Source organism: Alligator mississippiensis, chromosome 8 (assembly GCF_030867095.1).
Source record: "Alligator mississippiensis isolate rAllMis1 chromosome 8, rAllMis1, whole genome shotgun sequence".
Classification (NCBI taxonomy): domain Eukaryota; kingdom Metazoa; phylum Chordata; order Crocodylia; family Alligatoridae; genus Alligator; species Alligator mississippiensis.
The window spans coordinates 74,042,780-74,062,355 of record NC_081831.1 but is presented as its reverse complement, the minus strand read 5'-3'; the positions used below and the strand labels follow the sequence as shown (position 1 = coordinate 74,062,355).

Below are 19,576 nucleotides of genomic sequence, written 5' to 3'. Positions count from 1 at the left end.
GATTATTTAACTTAAAACACCAGTAGGTCTGCTTGGTGTGACTCAGGTTTAATTAGCACTGGCACTTTAGGGCAGGTGGAAATTGTGCTGAAGATTCCCCCCCCCCCCCCATGACCTTGCCTTAAAATAAAATACATTTAACCCAAATCAGATGTTTCAGAGCAGTTTGTTTGTCGGGAATCTTGCAGAACATCCTGTCAGGAAGAAATCTGTATTTTTTTTTATTTATTCCTGGAAACATTTGTATGAAAAAACACACGTCTCAGAGATGCACAGTGCCTACGCTGCACAGCAAACTGAGGAAACTGTTCCACATGTGGGAAAGAGATGCTTATTATATGTTATTTATTTTCTGAGGCCATTTATATGAACATTTATAGGAAAACACCGGGTGTTGTTTTCACTCGGATGGGTCATACCCCAGTGTAACTTCAGTGACTTTCACAGAGCTACTTTTGATTTCTGCCACGGTAAATAAGAGGAGAGGCAGGCCCTAGATCTTTCTTGCTTAAGAGTTTATTTTCCTTTGCTGCTAGTTTGCAGCCCCAGCTTTGTACGTCATTACTGATATAGTGCTATATCAGCAGCAGACCACATTGCAACAATGACATGGGTTAGGGAAAAAAAGCATGCATCAAGAGCTGATTCACGGTTAGGCAACTGAGATTTGATTGCATAAAAAATGTCCCCCAGAACAGATGAAGACTGATTTGCTTCTGACTTCTTCCTGCCTGAGAGCTAGAGCTTGAGTTTGCCGAGAAGGGCTTGAGTTTGCTCACCGACATCTTGCAGAAATGGTCTGTCTCAACTAGAGTTGCCGTGAGACCAGGGACTTCTTGCACGGATAGAGGGAGTGGGCATAAAAATCAGGACAGTTATTTGGCCCAATGTCTCGGAGGGGTCAAGTTTAGTATAATCGGTGACACTTTGAGGGAAGCTCCCTCGCCTCATACCATTTACTGGATTTGTTTGGCAAGAGCATGAAAGCAAAACTGTTATTGAGAAGGATGTCCAGATCCTGCACTGAGATGCTTGGGCGGGCATGAAGTGGAGTTGTCTCCATCATTGTGCTTCCCCATTTCAATGACGGTTTTGGGACCATTGCCACTGTGCTGAGCTGGGCATGGAGGAGGAGACAGAGCAGCCATGCAGGGAGGTCTCATCTCTCTTGTCTGCTCTGGAATGACACTTCCCCCTGGCTCACGCCGCGTGCTGGAGGGCAAGTGAGGTTGGCATTTGAGCCATTACAAGTGGTGCTGCTTCTTCTGCCGGGAGAGTGGACTCTCCCTCCGTGCTCTTCACACATTTACCATGACAAGACTCGGGGTTTCCATTGGGGTCTAGGACTTGGCCCCAACTACCAGATTTAGACGCTCCGCGTCCTGTGGGGATGCTCATGTTGGAGACGTGGGGTGTGTATTAAACGTGCTGTCATCCTCTGACGGTGGGACACAGATGTGCCATCTCACGGCGAGTCTGAATGGCTGCCTGCAAACACCGGACCAGACCCCAAAGGGACTGCAGTTGGCACACGTGTTTTTCTCCTGGAGCAGATTGTGCAGGTGCTCTCCGAGCCTGAGTCAGCAGTTGTGCCTTCTGCCATGTTTTGAGGCTTTTAGGAAGACTATTAGACAAGTTGGTAGAACTAATTAAAAATACCCTAGAAACATATTACTCCAATTAATACTCCAATATTGTAATGGTAGCTGTTCATCCTGCAAGGCGTAGGCAATTACTGTAATAGAATCAATTTGCTCAGCTATTTTTCCAAGATCTGAGAAAAATCCTACAGAACAAAATGTCCCCGTAATCATTTTTTTTTCTTTTTAAGTGCATTCCTTGGTATCTTTAATATTTTTTTTTTTTATCACACAACAGCATAGAGTGTGGAAAAAAGAAACCCAGAATTTCATATCTCTGTAGCTTTCCTTTCAACTCTTTTCTGAAACACTGTGTTCCAGTACAGACCTTTCCTTGCCTCGTTGTTTTGTCTGATGCATTTTCTTTAGGTTCCTCTTTTCTTCCGTCTCAGACTGTTACCGTTATGATGAATATAGCTTTAAATTCATCACAGAAGAAGTTAAATTTAGATCTTAAAAAAACAGAGAGGAGCATTTTGTAGCCACGTGCATAGACTTGCAACCTTTAAAGTTATTTCAAGAGAACGGCCAGTTAGGAGAAATTAAGAGCAAAGAATTCAGGCCCTTATTTGACTCCTTTTTTAGCTTGCATTGAATTTTGAATGGATTTCCTCCCCCACCCTGCTACGTTCCCCACCCTACTGGGATATCTTATATAATTATTTGCATTGATGACAAACAGCTCTGATGCTCTGGATTAGATCAGGCATTTATTAGTTTCTGAGAATTAGTGCTTTTAAGTGGTACGTCTATTAGTCATCTTGCCATGGAGGCAGCTGGGGAAGGAAGATGAGAGAAGAAGCAGAAAGAGGATGAATCAAGAAGAAAGAGGGAGAGGCCATCCGAGAGGTGAGGGGAGGTGGCAGCCAAGAGATAACAGGACCGGAGGGAGACCACCTGGAAGGAATGGGCAGTACTCTAGGGACAATCAAAAATATTTAAAAACATAGCACGAAGAGAAAAAGGGACCCAGACGATAGGAGTAGATAAGAAAATAGGCGGAAAATCAAGAAACAGGGAAGCTGAGGGAAATAAGGCAATAACGCAGAGAAAAATGAAAAAGCAGCCAAATGCTGCAAAGCTGCCTCCGTGCTCTGTCTCATTTGGATTAGCAACAACCATCCGACTGTGTCTACACGAGACACTTTACTGCACAGTTGACTGATTTACTGCACAGTAAAGCCTCACCGTCTACATGTGCAGACGCTTAATGCACAGTGCATTTAGTGCGCAGTAAAGCCAAGTTGCATGTGTAACCATGTCCTCTGAATCCTACATTTTATGCCTTCCTGCTCTGCGTTGCTCCGAAGAGTGTTCAGCAGCTCAGAGGAGAGGACCTGGAGTAATGGGGTTATGGAGAAGAGTAGCGTCAAATTGCTGCTTGCTGTTGATTAGTGGGAGAAATGCTCTTCAGAGCTGTGGATCACCGCGACAGGTAAATCTCTTCCTAAATCTCAAACCTTGCAGGAAGAGGAGAGCGATCCCTTTGCCTTTGCTGCTCATTGACCTGGGGAGCTTTTTGGCCAACTCTAAAACTTTCTCGTGATTGGCAAGTAGCCGGTTAGATTTGCAATAATCTACAAATAGCAGGCAGCCAGTTTTAACGCTCTGATACGTAAACTCAGTACTGATTACTCTCTGTGCTAAACGACCAGAAACATTGTGAAACGCTCTTTGGTTTCAAATGTCATATATATTAGCACGGCATAATTGAATCAGTAACACTTTATTTAAAAGGTTACATTTTGCCGTTTAAAAATTAGTGATTTAGCTGTCAACCACACTGTCTCTCCAGTGCCTTGAGAAGAATGAGCCATCAGCATAAAGACAAGTAAACTGTTTTGCTGGAGAATGCCATTAGCTGTTTTATTTATGACTGTATTGGGGTACGTGTCAAAGCTCAGAAAAGACATTCTGGGTACCTTTGAGATGCTCACACTTCCCTAACCTGCCAACTATTACCCAGAGCCCCTCTTCTATGACAGTGACATAGGACCTTAATCTTACTGGTGTGAGAAGTCATGGGACCCTTCACTGAACTGTGCAGTTAAACACACACAGCTGCATTTGCATTTGCATTTGCATTTGCATTTGCAAGATTAGACCCGAAAGCAGACTTTGCCTTGACTTCATTGGAACTAGCTTTGGGCTTAAAATTACAGGTGTGCTTACGGGATCTGTGTTGTGGCTGTATTGGTCCGAGAAGAAAAGAGATACACAAAGCCCTTGGTTAGACCAACCAAATGGTACCAAGAAAAAGTCTTTCTTTGGAAGCTTTCGGGCACAAACGCCCTTCTTCATGCCGAGGAGGAATCGATGATTGCTTAAGTCACCGTCAGACCAGAATCCCAAGCGGAAGATGTCTCTGTGAACCTCGGCTCCCTGCTGTTCCAGTATCAAGCTGATAATAGTGTTTGTTCTTCTGCTAATTTTCAAGGATCTAGAAAATATTCACTTTCTGCAGTGAAGAGAGCACAGATCCAGGTCGCTTTCAAATCCCGATCAAGCAGACACGTTCCTTCTTCCTCCTGCAAAACTGCATTTTTGCTTTTTCCTTTCTTAATTCTTCCCTCTCCCCCTGTCTTTTGGAGTCATTGTGCCAGAATATTTCAGCTGGCATGAAATAGCACTTCAACTATTAGGTGAGAGACCGAGCAACCCATTTGCCCTGCTAAGGCCGTCATACTCCATTACCCTTTCTGTGACACCGGGAATACTATGGTATTTGACAGGTCTAAAATGTAAGGTCCCCTGAAAGGGCTAAAACTGTTTCTTAAACTCTCCTTCCAGCATTGGTGGTGATAGGATCCTTCACTCCCCTTTTCTGGAGGCCTGCAGCATTGATGCCACGCTCGGTTTGTTTTGTGACGGGGCACCTACCCTCGGGTGGGAAAAACGACTAATGTTGGGGCCGAGGGCAAGCTGCTCTCTGTCTTGGCATCATCCCTACACTCAAGGAAGTACGGACAGATTTGGGAATCCTTCTTGGAGTGTTTCAAGAAAGGATTTGCCTTTGGCAGTAAACAGCTTTTGAGTCATCTCATTAACAGGGTGAGGATCAAAGAGATTCTAGCTGAAACTCTTTCGAATCATTTTACATGCAAACCTATTGCGGTCAATAGCCTTGAATGTCTTAACTCACTTTGGAGCTTGGAAAGGCCTTACGAAACTATTTTTCAGTAGTCTGGGAACTATATTGACTGCCGGCTCCTGTGGCAAAGAGCACCTCGTTCAGTGCAGCTCTGAAGTGGTTAATCCAGTTAAGAATATTTTTTTCCTGAGGTTTACCCTTTATACCAGGTCTTTTTATCATTCCCCGTTCTGTTGCATCATGCAAAAAAGCCTCTGTGTTTGTTTGTGTCTGTTAATATTAATTCTTTCCTGGCCTTTAATTTTAAGGCATTTGTATTGATCTGTACACCCGAGTTTCTTTCACTGTTTGACTGTCCAAGCATCCTGTTGATTCAAGCAGTCTCGCCCTCTCATTTGATATATGCCATACAGTCAGGTGGACAGCCTAATTTCTCTGCGTCCTGTCCAAAATGGAGATAAAACTGCAAGTGTGGTACACTTTCATGTCTGTTTTTGCAAAAGACAAATCAAACCCCTCAGTCCTGTCCCACGGGCGATGGGTATAAACCTGTGTTCCCACAAAGTCTGTCGTGGGCTAAGTAGCTTTCTCTGCACCTGCAGTTGTACAAGCTGGTGGGGAAGGTGGGTACCTGTTGGGACCGGTGAAAACATGCCGCCGTTTCAGAGAATGACTTTCGCTTGCTGCAAACACCATTATTAAGGTTATACTCTGATTTCTTTACATCCTTTGCTGACACACGTCAGTTGTGGAAAAATCTCCCATTTGGATGATTCTTTTGCTGTGCAACGTTGCAACCTTAGGGTTTTTTGGGGGGAGCCGGTTTCTGGAAGACCTGAAAAAAGCCTATCTTCCCATTTTCAAGTCCTTGAAATGAAGTGGCTGGGGGGAAAGCTTATATATGGTTGCCTGCAGAATGCTTGAACGTCAGGAGAATTTGTAGGTAGCCCGTCCTTCAGGTGGCTTGGTCTCCACATCAGTGTGAAAAAATAAAAATAATAGTGTTGTAGGCAGTTTTCAGTAAGATGAAGGATATGGTACTACTTATAGGTCAGTAGGATAGTACGAATGAACCAGGTCTCAATAGACTGGGCCTCGCTGTCCTGCCAGGGTAAATTAGGAATGATACAATCGGTATAAAGGTGATGAAGGTAAGGATAAGAGAGTATCAGATCCCTCATACTGACATTTGTGTGGGTGTTTTAAGAAATGGAAGAGGAAGGATCTGGGGAACTACAGACTGGTCAGCCTCACTGCAGTCCCTGGAAAAATCATGGAGAAGATCCTCAGGGAATCCATTTCTAAGCACTGGGAAGATAAAAAGGTATATTAGGAATAGTGGATTCACCAAGGTCAAGTCATGCCTGACCAACCAGATTGCCTTCTATGATGAGATGACTGGGTCTGTGGATGTGGGAAAAGCAGTGGACATGGATATGCCTTGACTTTAGCAAGACTTTTGATATGATCTCCCACTACATTCTTGCAGGCGAGCTAAGGAAGTCCAGGTTGGATGAATGCACCGTAAGGTGGATAGAAAACCGGCTGGAGCATTGGGCTCAGAGAGTAGTAACCAATGACTCAATGTCTAGTTGGCAGCCGGGATCAAGTGGAGTGCCTCAGGGGTTGGTCCCGAAGCCAGTTTTGTTCAATATCTTCATCGGTGACCTGGAAGATGGGATGGAGTGCTCTCTCAGCAAGTTTGCAGATGGCACCAAGCTGGGGGGAGTAGTAGATACGTTGGAAGGTAGGGCTAGGAGTCAGAGTGACCTGGACAAATTGGAGGATTAAACCAAAAGACATCTCATGAGGTTCAACAAGGACAAGTGTGAAGCCCTGCACTTAGGGCAGAACAATCCCATGCACTGGTACAGGCTGGGGGCTGACTAGCTGGGCAGCAACTCTGCAGAAAAGGACCAGTGGTCAGTAAGCTGAATATGAGCCAACAGCGTGCCCTTGTTGTGAAGATAGCTAATGGCATACTGGGCTGCACTGGTAGGTGTGTTGCCAGCAGATCGAGGGAAGTGATTATTCCCCTCTGTTCAGCACTGGTGAGGCCACATCTGGAGTGCTGTGTCCAGGTTTGGTCCCACCGCTACAGAAAGGATGTGGACAAGTTGGAGAGAGTCCAGCAGAGGGTAATGAAAATGGTTTGGGAGATGGGGGACATGACTTGTGAGGGGAGGCCGAGGGACCTGGACTTATTTAGTCTGGAGAAGAGGAGACTGAAAGGGGATTTAACAGCAGCCTTCAACTACCTGAAAGGTGGCTCCAAAGAGGATGGGGCTGGACTGTTCTCAGTGAGGGCAGATTACAGAACAAGGAGCAATGGGCTCAAGTTGCAGCAAGGGAAGTTGAGGTTAGATATTAGGAAAACTTTTTTCACTAGGAGGGTAGTAAAGCACTGGAACAGGTTACCCAGAGAGGTAGGGGAATCTGCATTCTTGGAGGTTTTTAAGACTCGGCTAGACAGAGCCTTGGCTGGGATGATCTAGTTGGGGCCGGTCCTGCTTTGAGCAGGGGGTTGGACTAGATGTGACCTCCTGAGGTCCCCTCCAACCCTCATTTTCTATGATTTTATTATTCTAATTGTATGAGGTTTTGTCTATATACCTCTGGAAATGCATGTTCCAAACTGGAAACAATACGTTATCCCAGATTAGTTGTACTATTAAACCCTTCTTATTGAAATAACACTTGATGAAGATTAAGAGGTTTCATCTTGTACTCTGAGCATGAGCAGCGCTCCAAGTCCCGTGTGATATATATGTAACATGTAATATGTAACAGGACAAGTTCACTGAGACGAATTCTCAGTGCAGACTACTGACCTACTAATGAACTGCAGTTTGCCTTATTGGCCCGGTTTACTCCCAGAAACCTCCCCTTGCATGCGCTATCTCAGTGTTGTAATAGTATTGGCCTTGCGTCTGTATTACTCATGGCACTTAATGGTGGGTCTGCTTTATCAAGTCCCTGATCTTTCTCACCTGCTCTTTTCAGTGTGCATGATTTACTCATGCATCTAGCAACAGTCACCTCATGTTTGTTAGACAAGCCTGGTGTTTGTTATTTCTCTCTCTTTGAAATGCTTTTAAGTAGGATGAACCATTGAAAAGTGGTTGCTAGTTTTCTCACGTACCCCAAATATGAACATCTTTGCTTATTCCTTCTTACCGATGTGTGTTATTTAGGTAGTGTCATGTCTCAAATCCATTTTTCAAGCTCACCGATCAACACTTAACAAGCCTCAGGGTGTAGCAGGGTTGTTAACTTGAACGGGATGGGTGCATTAAAAGTTTGTTAAACTCACTGCCTGCAAGATGACTCTGAAATTACTAAGGATTCGGTCCCTTCCATTCTTTTTTTCATGAGAACATCTGTGCTTTGAAACAAGAAAAGCCTCAGCAAACACTAGTCCAGAGACATTAATACTTCAGTGTGGGTGCCATCAAAAAGCTCACTGCAGAAAGGGAGAATGCAACAAAATTGGATAATTGAGAAATGACGTGCATTACCAGTGGACAATGAGGTGATGGGGAGAAGAGAAAGGGTCTTGGAGAATTAAAGTCATTAAAATCCTTGACGTAAAATGGAGCTTAGAGAGCACATTAGTATTAATTTAAAAAGCAATTGGAAAGGTGACAATACTGTAAAATGAGCTGCAAACAGTACTGTAGGGATCCAAAGCCATCTGTGGATGGTTATTTGTAGCTTTCATTGACTGCAGCGGGAGCAGAACATGCATTTCCGAGAGCAGGCTTTAGCCTCAAGAATGAATAAGGCAAATTCAACATAAGCTCATTGTTCCTAGCGACAGATATACTCAGTAAATTGTCTTGAACATCATCATCTCAATGCAGCTTTTTTTTGCCCATCCTGGAGGCAAGATGGTTGAGTTGAAGACCAGTCCAATCTGGTTTCTGAGGAACTTCTGCCCATGAACTCTGGGGCGCATCCTGTTCTCATGTGCACATTTCTGCACCTTTTTCCATGCTTACAAATGCAGAGGGATCGTGGTCAACAGAGAAAAGAGAAATTCTCTTTTGGGGTGAATGCTTATTCTCTGTACTAGTCGTCTAGTGGGAAGCACCTGTCTACCGCTTTCATTGCCAACTCCCTGTACGGTCAGGTGTGACCCAGCTGAGACCCAGGAAACTGTGCTACTTCCAAGCCACTTTGCAGTCACCCCCCCAACTTCTGAATGCATTTGGCTTGGCAGAAAAGGCTTCGTGGGAATCAACAACCTCCATAACAGTTCTAGTGAAATGTCTACAGCGAGGGAAAAAGATGCATGAGGCCAAATATTGATTGATTTTACAGGAAAGGCATTGCCATAGATATTTGATTGTGGTTAACGGTTAAAGGGAAGTGCCACAGGGGATAATATGTATAATAACAAAACAAAGGGAAAAATGTGTGAATTAAAAACACAAGTTGAACCCTTGCACGCAGTTTTTTGGGGTTTTTTTACAAAATAAAACCAGGCTCAACTCAGCGATTCTTCTTCAGTCCTTAAGGACCCGATCCAAAATCTGTCAGGAGTCAAAGGAAAAATTCCCATTGATTCTAAATGGCCCCACAAAGATTTTCTTCTGCTTAATTGGTCCCCAAGGCTGCCTGTCACCCCTGGGGAGGCGCAGCCAGGCCCAGGGTCAGAGAGGACTTCTGGAGGGACTGAACGTGTTCAAATCAGCAGGTCCTGATGATCTGCACCCCAGGGTGCTGAGGGAATGAGCAGAGGTCATTGTGGGACCCCTGGCACGGCTTTACGAGTGCTCATGGTGCTCTGACAAGGTGCCGGAGGACTGGAAAAGGGCCAATATGGTCCCCATTTTCAAAAAAGGGAGGAAGGAGGACCCAGGAAATTATAGACCTGTTAGTCTTACTTCGGTCCTGGGGAAGCTCTTTGAGAAAATTATCCAGGAGCACATCTGCGAGGGGCACGCAGGGGAGATCATGCTCAGGGGCAACCAACATGGGTTCATTACAGGCAGGTCCTGTCAGACCAACCTGGTGGCCTTCTATGACCAGGTCACAAAATCCTTGGATGCAGGTGTCGTGGTGGACGTAGTCTTTCTGGATTTTAGGAAGGCCTTCGACACGGTCTCTCACCCCATTCTTGTTAAAAAATTAGGAGATTGTGGTGTCGATGCCTACACAGTTGGATGAGTCGCCAACTGGCTGGAGGGCTGAACCCAGAGAGCGGTGGTGGATGGGTCATTTTCAACCTGGAGGGGTGTGGGCAGTGGGGTGCCCCAGGGCTCAGTCCTCAGGCCCACACTGTTCAACATCTTCATCAGAGACTTGGACGAGGGGGTAAAAAGCACCCTGTTCAAATTTGCAGACACTAAGATGTGGGTGGAAGTGGGCACGCTAGAAGGGAGGGACAGGCTGCAATTGGATCTGGACAGGTTACAGGGGTGGACAGACGCGAATAAGATGGGATTCAATACTATCAAGTGCAAGGTGCTGCACCTGGGGGGGGAAGAACCAGCAGCAGACCTACAGACTGGGGAACTCCCCTCTCATCAGTGCAGAGGCAGAAAAGGATCTTGGAGTCACTATTGACTCCAAGATGAACATGGGCCGCCATTGCAAGGACACGGTCAGGAAGGCCAACCGCACCTTGTCATGCATCCACAGATGCATCTTGAGCAGGTCCAAGGAGGTGATCCTCCCCCTCTACGCGACACTGGTCAGGCCACAGCTGGAGTACTGTGTCCAGTTTTGGGCGCCGCACTTCAGGAGGGATGTGGACAGCATTGAGAGGGTCCAGAGGAGGGCCACTCGCATGGATCAGGGGTCAGCAGGGCAGACCCTATGAGGAGAGGCTGCGGGACCTGAACCTATTCAGCCTCCACAAGAGAAGGCTGAGAGGGGACCTGGTGGCTGTCTATAAACTTGCCAAGGGGGACCAGCAGGGTTTGGGAGAGTCCCTGTTCCCCCGAGCACTACTGGGGGTACCAAGGAACAACAGCCATAAGTTGGTGGAGTAGATTTGGGCTAGACATCAAGAGGCACTCCTTCATAGTCAGGGCAGCTAGGAGCTGAAAGCAACTTCCAAGGGAAGTGGTGCTCGCCCCTACCCTGGGAGTCTTCAAAAGGAGGCTAGATAGACACTTTGCCAGTGTTGTTTGACCCCAGCATCCTTTCCTGCCATGGGGGATCGGACTTGATGAGCTGCTCAGGTCCCTTCCGACCCGACCAGCTATGAAACTATGAAACTATGAGACTCTCATGCCATGTAAACCAGCCCAGACCGGTGCCCACAATGTTTAGTCCTGTGCTGTGACATTTTGCAGGGTTTTGACAAGTGACAACAGCACCGATTCTTCATTCGTGGTAATGGAGTTTTCCAAATTTCCACTTGCTCGTTTGCCTCCTGACTGGGGGTTGTTCCAGCTGAGCCTGCTTTCCCTTTCACGAATCCTTTTGCCCCATCTCTAGCTGCCCGGTGATAAGAAGCGCTAAGCTTACCTAGTGAGTCCGGACCCACGAACCCAAGGAGTAGACCAGGCAATCTCTGATCTGGTTATTTGCCCCCCAGTGACTCAGGTGCATTATCTAATCAGGAGCCGCTCCCTCGCTCTGCAGCATGCTCACCTTTGGGGAAGAAAGCAAGCCCTTTATTCATTGCCCTCTGCCCAGGTTCCCCGCACCAAAGGACAGTCTTGGTCCAGAAGAGGGAAGCTAGAAAGCCCCTGGTGTGCTTTTGCTGTAAGTGGTTTCTTTGGATGAGCCACTTGTGGGTTTCTCCGTTCAGGGTCTGTTTTGTGCAACTCTTACAGCTATTAAGTTATTTGGGGTTGGAGTTGCCTCGCAGCAGGGAAAAATATTTGCATCTTGAATCAAGGAATGTTCCTTGGGCACTGGGTGTGGTGCCCGGGGTTTGCCAGGGAAAGTGCTCGTTAGCTCTGGGGCTGCTGATTGGCTGCTAACGTGAATGACAGAAGTATGCTCTAGTCATTGGGGACTGCTTTGGGAGCACTCTTAGGAGGGCTGTCCCTCGGCCAGCACGTCTCTGGGCAAGACGGGATTGGGAACGGCTGTGGCTGGGTTGCTGTCTGCCTCTGCCCATGTGTCACATCTGGAACGTGACTACCTATCAATCCGCGCTAGCCCAGCTGAGTTGCAGAAACCAAATGACCAGTTCAGAAATGACCCTCGGTCGTGTTCAGGTTTTTTTCACGTCGCAAGGCTCGGGAGCTGAGGCTCTTCATGGGGACCTGCTATCATGTCCCTGTTCTCCTCACCTGTGCTGTGTAAGGGGTTGAAATAAAATGCCGGCTGCATCCCGGACGCATTCAGTGCAGGGAGGCCAGGCTCTGTCGACCTCTTCTTGCTGGGCTTAATGCCAATTGAGGAGCGTCTTTGTCTGAGCGAGGGGCATCCCATCGGACCCCAGTCACAGGCCTTTGCATGAACCAGTATATCAGCATATCTTCCCAGATACCTTGATCCTAATCTGTTGGTTCCCAATGGCACTCCCCAGCACAGCTCCCCACCTCCGCTCCTGCTCAGGCACTGCAGAGCTTTCAGCCTTTTGCACTGCAGCTTTCCATGGTGGATTTGCCAGGATCACAACCAGACGCAGGCCTGCCCCCCATCACAGAAGCGTCCCTCCCTGTTTGAGCAGTGTTACATCAAAGCACCACAAATAGCGTAGACAGGGTAGGACAAGAAATGCACTACGAGCAGAGGGGAAAGGGCAACGAGGAACTGAATGAACATCCTAGGTATTGTGACTTGGTTAATGCAGCAACTGCTGTCAAAGCAGCAAATATTCCTAGTTTGTGGAGGAGGTAAAACGTGGCTTCCTTTTTCTCTCCAGAACCCTGTGTTGTGCAAACGAGCTGATGGACGAAGATGAGAAGGACAGGGCAAAGAGGTACGGAGAGAAGCACGCAGCGCTGGGAGGTGTCGGCACCGGTGTGAGCTTGTGCGCACGGATGCAACACGATTTGCTGGGCTGGCTGATGCTTGTGCAGTAATTTGAACTACTGCTTGGGACCTCATTTTGCTAGCATGGATGGCACAAGCAACACTCCCCCAGCTTTGTAGGGAGCAGTAGTTTCAGGACAAGTGCTCCACCTTTTCCAAGCACCCTGTGGTGTGTCCAGCTGCCAAGAAGAGCTGGTCAGGTCTCAGCAGTTGCAAGGTTACATTATCCTGTCCTAAGGATCACTGAACATCAAATGCCCGTTTGCTGTGAAGAGGCAGCTCCTCACTCGGGATTACATTGGTTTCACGCAGGTCCCTTCTGGGGATGGATTTTGTCTTTAGCAGAGTGGGGAGGGGGGGATTTAAATGGCTCTTTCTCAGCCATTGTTAATGCAGGTTTGCTGTGAGCTTGGCTCCCCCATTTCCATGTCACAGCACATCACTGCACCCTGCAGTGGTATTTTCCAAGCCAAGTACCGTTGTGTACCTTCATGTTTTTGTACACAGATTTTTCACCTCCAAGCCTTCTCTCCCCAAAACCGTGTGCAAGTTGCATCTGCATGTACACACTTCTCTACTTTTGCCTTCCAAATGTGCGGGTACAAAATGCGAGAAACCGGTCGTGGGCCCAGGTTGAGATCCTTGGCATGATTCGTAATTCACTGAATTTCCACCTATATTAAAATAAAGGAAGAGAAACCCTGCCTAAACACAGGCCTCTATGTCTTCACACAAGTGAATGCAAATGGTTTTTTCTGACCTCTGTCCCTTGTTCTTTGTGAGCTCAGTCCTGCTGGAAGGTGCTGAGTACTTGGGCCCAAGGCACTTAAGGACATGCTTAAGTGTACGCAGATGAGCGGTCCTGCCGAAGTCCCAAACTAATCGTGCTTAAACATGATTCAAGTTACTCGTGTGCTCTGCTGTGTCAGGGCCACTCAGCGCCGTACAGGATTGAGCCCCGCCTGCCCAGTTTTCCTTAACAGTGTTTGTGTCTTGGTCAACCAGGGCGTCACGCAACAAATCTGAAAAGAAAAGGAGAGACCAGTTCAATGTCCTCATTAAAGAGCTCTGCACGATGCTGCAGGGCCACGGCCACCCTCTCAAGATGGACAAGTCCACGATACTGCAGCGGACCATCGACTTCTTGCAGAAACAGAAAGGTACCAGAGAGCGCTTCGTGAGCCCGGCACGGGGCACGGGGCCATCGTGCGGGGTGGCAGCCTGCCAGCCATTCATTCCTGATAGGAGGGAGGGTTTGAGTTCCCCCGAGTAGTGATGGGGTGACCGCCCAGACATGACCTCCAGGGAAGGATGCGTCTGAGCGCTCTGAGGCAGTGCTTATCCATTCCTTACTCTGTGCCTATCACCAAGTGCATGGGGAGCATCACTCCGTTAGTGGTAACTTTGTCTGGCGACGAGAGCTTGTCTCCCTCCCAGAGCTAGGCTGGCAGGGCAATGGGGGTGGGAAAGTCTGTGTGGCTGGTGCACGCTGTGCGCTGCAGCTATTCGTGAATAAACAGAGGGCCGTGCATCCCACGCCCTTCCCATGCAGAGAAGAAAGGCCGCATTCAGGTTAGTGCTCTGCTGCTTGCAAGTCACGGAGCAAGGTGCAGCTGGGGTCTGGCCCTGCTAGGGTGCAGATGCCCCAGCGCGGTATTATGTGCCAGCGAGCAGCTGCGCATAGCACCGCGAGCTGGGTAAAATCCCTGCTCCCATGGGCTCTTCCTCTGGCATCAGCTGAGGCCAGGCTTGGCTGTCAGCATTGCCAGTGCGAATTTGGAGTAACCCCGCTGGCTTTGGTGGGATTACTCCAAATTTACACTGGCTTAGCTGAATTGGACCGCGGCTGTCAGGTTTTAGCGGTTTCTCCAGGGATCTGATTTTTCTCCTCCTTCACGGATGTCACCTTTTTCGATCCTCTGTTACATTTGTACGATGATGGGGCGGAAGACACCTAGGGCATTCAAGCTGGCAGTGAAGAGTACATTCAAAATCATCCCACCCTAGCCTTGCTTAGACGTGCTAGTGTTTCCTCAAAAATTAAAAAGCTCTTCAACTGAAGCTGTTTCTCTGTTATTCTCTCTAAGAAATCACAGCACAGACAGAGGCCTGTGAGATCAGACAGGACTGGAAGCCTTCATTTCTTAGCAATGAGGAGTTCACCCAGTTGATGTTAGAGGTAAGACGACATTACAGATGCATAAATATGAGGAGGAAGGTGGACTGGCAAGGAGACCCCCTCTCGGTCGTGGTACTCACTACCTGTTGGGTGGTCTGAACGCCCCTTTCACCGGTGCTGTGACGTGGAGGAGGAGGGTGGAAGAGGAGCATCTGTCCTGAGCTCACCTACCTTTATGCAAACCTTTAACAGTGGTGCTCCTGATTTCTGGTCCCTGCTGTTGTTGCAGTGAATTCTCTCCTCCTTCGCAGCCCGCCCCTGCTGCCAGCCACACCAAAAATAAGGGTGTATGCTGGGAGGCAGTGCAGTGTCTTAGTTACTCCTTTTCATCAGGATGTCATGACTCACCCCCTTGGAAAAGGCTGCTCACTTTTTCTGGGAATTTCTCTTACCAAACAAGTTAGTTCATCCTAATTGACTCCAAACTGGTTCCAGCCTAAGAGATGGCAGTGGAAGAAGAGTTTGTAAGTAAGAACTGCTGTTCTTTGGGGCAGTTTGGTGCACCATCTCCCATCCGTTTCTGCTCCCCGTGGACTTGACTGGAGACCATCCTTAGCACGGGCTGTGGGAGAGGCAGCTGTTTGCTGTGCCGACCAGACAGAAAACTCACAACCTTAGCGGCAGCCCAAGAACAGGAAAATGAGCTGGTGATACAGAAAGGAAAAGTGTTCGCTCAGAAGGAAGAGACAGAGAACTAACCCTGTGCCCTTTTCTTAGACACACACAGCCCCTGCTCACCCAGCCTGCCTTATTTTTACATCTAAGACAAGAATCATAGCTGGAGGACAAAGAAAAGCTGTTGTGAGCTGAGTAGGAAAACCCAGTTATTTCTGCAACCTAACAAATCAGTTGGAGTTTTAAGCAAATAATTGTTTTAAATCTCTTCCAGTTTAGCCATAAAACTACAATACTATAGGCCAAAAAACTACATTATCTTTCTAGCTAACTAGCTACCCGGCTATCTCCTCTCCTGCTGTGCTCCTGTGACACGGCATCTCTGCATGCATAAATCAGTTAACTCTGGTCCAACCTGCTTGGTGTAATGGGAGTCCCTGAAGTCAACAGGTTTGGATGAGCGTCGAGCATCCTGCATCTTTCTTCATGTTAAATAAACACCCACTAGACACAAAATACACAATAAATTAATGAGAAGATGAGGAGAAGATCAGAAGAAGTCTGGATTATCTGCCATGTATAGTAATTACCTTTCTTTTTTTCCATATTGATTCATAATTGAATTGTGTTGGCTTTAGACTGTTAGAGGCATCGCCTTTAAAAAATTAACCTATTTACTGTATTTGAAGTCGCTACAAAGGGTGCATTTTTCTGTCTTATTTTTTAATCTGCCTTTTATCTTTAGGCTTTAGACGGATTCCTCATTGCACTTACCACTGATGGGATTATTATTTATGTATCTGATAGTGTCTCTTCCCTTCTTGGGCATGTACCGGTAAGTTCGAAGTATTTTGTTTGTTTAAGTCTTTCCTGCTTCCCCTAAAATATCCAGGTTGTTACACACACAATATTTGCTGTTGGCACCTGTTGCTTAAAAAAGCAATGCAAGGACAAAGCGGGGTTATTCCTGTGGGGCTTCTACCCCCTCGTCTGATACAGCGGGAACTCAGTTGACTCCCAGAGCAAAAAAAAGTTTGATTTGCTGCTCGAGAGCTAAAAAGCCAAGGCTGTAAAACTGAGTGGCTGCAAATTGGACAAAGGGAACCTATAACACACCCCAACCAGTGGCTTACGACTGCCAGGGACAAGCACAAAGCAACCAGCTCAAGTCATGGCTCTTTTTTTTTTATAGCAGACATGGGCAGTGTTTAAGACTACCTCATGTCTGTGTGTCTGGCCCACCACGTACTGCTCCATAGGCATGTGGGTGTCAGGGTACAATCCTGTACACACGTACACCTGGGCTTTCCAATATGCAGAAAATCCAGGAGTGAAAATGTGTCTCGGTGTTTCACGTGGCACTCCCAACACTCACAGAGCAGGGTTCACAAGCACAGCAGCTTTTGCTTGTAAAACACACAGTGTACCTACAGGTGGGTGAGAGGGGCACACACCTTTGGTGCCTAATTCAGAGGGGTGCTGGAGTCACCCCCATCCCAGTTGGGCTCTGGCAGCCTTCCCATGGCAGGAGCTCCAAGCTAATCTCCAGCTGCAGCAGCTCAGCCAGGACCCAGCGTGGTACACCCTTCTTCACATGCTCCCGCAACGCTGTTTTCAGATTGCAGAGCCCTTGCTCCTGGACCCATCGCCCCCGTTCTTGGATCCCCTTGGATTCCCCCTCCCCTGCCCAGAGCCTGCATGCCCCCTTCCCCGTATGCTGCACCCCTGCTCTCCTGCAGGGTTTGCCCTGGGGGAAACTGCTTGTTTCACTACTGGGCCCTGGCATCCTTTGGTGCCCAAGATGCAGAGGGAAAGAGGGATTTTGCATGGGATAAAACACTGGATTCATGTTTCTGATCATGGAAGGATGGATTGCAACATTATATGAAGTACGGGGCAATATGTAGCAGCCCGAGGGGACCGAGAGTCACGCTTCTCCCAATCTTAAGCAGTCCCGCGAGAGCGGCAGCGTCTGCCCGCTGTTGTGGCAGCTGATGGAAGCGCGTGCCCCTGGTGAAGGTTTGCTGTTGAACATGACAAAGCATTGTTTTGTATCAGTCAGATTTGGTGGACCAAAATATATTAAACTTTCTGCCTGAGCGGGAACAGAGCGACGTATACAAGCTCCTTTCATCCCACGTGCTCATGACGGATCCCGTAGCAACTGACTTTCTCCACGGTAAGTTCCTCTCTTTTCAGTTTTGGGGAAAGAGGCTAAATAGGCCAGTGGAGACCGATGCTTTTCAGGTGGACAGCACCCTCCCCTGCCCTGCCTGCGTCACGTGTTTCAAATACTTAATGTACAAAATGCCACTCATCATCCGGCTGCTGGTCTGATGAGGACCTTTTAATTTGTACAGTTGTCTTTCATTGAGTTACTTTCTTGGGGTGGAGGTGGGAGGAGTAAAAGGGGGTAAAGGTGGCTTTGGGAGGATTTTCTCTCCACCAGGCCATGTAAGAGGGTCTCAGGAAGCAGAAATGGGACAGTAAGAGCCTTTTATGCAGACCTGGTCCTTCTAGCTAGTGAAAGGACCACAGCAAGGAAGAAGACGTGTCCCCTGTTCTTATTCCTCCATGTGCAGAGCACCCACCTCTGCTTTAGTTCACACTTGTATACTATTCAGCCTGTCACTATGAGACTTAAGCGGGGCTCAGGCCTCGTGCTTGTCTTCTACGCAGGAGGGATTTCACTTTTGCCCAAGTTCATGTAATGAACAGCCTTAGTGCCCGCTGACAGGAGGTAAAGCTAGATCCAAAGCCTGCTGCACTGAAGAGGATCCCCTTGACCGTAGTGGGCATTAGTGGATTGACCTTGCTGGGCACTGGCAAAAACAGAGCATGTCATTTAAAGGCTTTGTATGAAATGTTGGCCCCCTGAAGTCAGTGGCAAGACACAAAGTGACTTCAGGGCAGCCAGTTTTCAGCCCAGCTACAGCAAAGACCTGGTGACCAGGGATCGGGCAGAAAGATTTTTTTCCTGTGCCAGGCGAACAAACAGATAGTTTCCCCTTGTTGCTATTGATATTCCTTTTGGATAGGAGGCACACCCCAGCAGAATGTGCTCCGATACGCCACTGAAGATAGATTAGATAGGCAGAGCATGTCCAAATGCAAACTGAAGGGCTTTCAGTGTTGTTCCTCTCTGTTTTGTTTCAGCTGAAAAACAAATAGAGTTCTGCTGCCATTTAGCAAGAGGCAGCTTAGATCCAAACGAGCCCCTCACGTACGAATATGTGAAATTTGTAGTGGATTTTAAATATTTTACTCACGGTAAGTTATTGCTACCATCCATTTTTCCCTCTGCCTCTCTTACTTGCACCGTCTCTTTGTCCATAGCCACTGGTCTTGTTGCAGTTAAAAATGACGCGTAGGCAGCAGAACGATGATCTGCCATAGATATGGTGGCGTTTATTATGTAATAGGACTGATGTGGTCGTTGGTCAGAAGGGTAGTAGTGCAGTTCTCCGATTGCTTTAATCAGTGTTAAAGAGACTGTTTTATATTAACCTAGGTTTGGGCTGGTTGCACAATTTTGAAACAGCCTGGACTTTACAAACCCAACAGCATAAAAAACCCAGATTGCTCGAAAGGAAATGCCATTCATTAACTGGCAGTGGAAGAAGTCTGCAAAACCTGGATTCTTGCGGGGGCGGGACTGGGGTTGATGCAAAAATGACCATTTCCTGGGAATACAATGAAAAAAGAATAGGATCTCTTCCTCGCGTGTAGGGAGTGCCCCCATGGATACGTTCCTCCCTTCCGTCCGGCTCTCACTCTGCCGTGCAGTGCAATTGAAAGTGTGATGGAAACCATCCACAAAGTTGTTATGCATTAACTTTGTGGCTTATTCCTTGTTTTATCACACTGTTAATTGCATTAACGAGTGGCCAGGTTGGTACTTAAGATGGGATTAACTGGTTAATCATGTCTTAAGTGTAAAGTTTGCCTGGGGCCTAAGAAACATAGAGGTTGTGTGCTGAATTTAAGGGAACAGCTTGGTCTGTTTGTTTGCATGAGCACTAATCATATCAAAAGTTAAAAGCGATTTTATTTGCACCATTCTGGTGATAGGCAGCTGAGGAAGGCATGTGCTGCTAGGTTTGCCCA

General features: G+C 47.4%; 1 protein-coding gene and 1 long non-coding RNA gene across 2 annotated transcripts in view; one reads left to right on the top strand and one right to left on the bottom strand.

Moving 5' to 3' along the window:
* PASD1 (PAS domain containing repressor 1) overlaps window positions 1-19,576 on the top strand; it is a 137,905-nt gene that overhangs the window by 88,466 nt on the left and 29,863 nt on the right. Inside the window, exons 2-7 of the mRNA XM_059732864.1 lie at window positions 12,566-12,622; window positions 13,681-13,835; window positions 14,763-14,854; window positions 16,215-16,304; window positions 17,528-17,648; window positions 18,626-18,739. Of these exons, the coding sequence (XP_059588847.1) occupies window positions 12,566-12,622; window positions 13,681-13,835; window positions 14,763-14,854; window positions 16,215-16,304; window positions 17,528-17,648; window positions 18,626-18,739 (629 nt within the window). The remainder of the gene's footprint in view (window positions 1-12,565; window positions 12,623-13,680; window positions 13,836-14,762; window positions 14,855-16,214; window positions 16,305-17,527; window positions 17,649-18,625; window positions 18,740-19,576) is intronic.
* Window positions 499-18,829, bottom strand: LOC109284432 (uncharacterized). Its single transcript, XR_002091884.2, has 3 exons — window positions 18,739-18,829; window positions 15,885-15,973; window positions 499-2,092 (listed from the first exon to the last, which is right to left on the bottom strand). It is a non-coding gene; the product is annotated as an uncharacterized LOC109284432 (long non-coding RNA).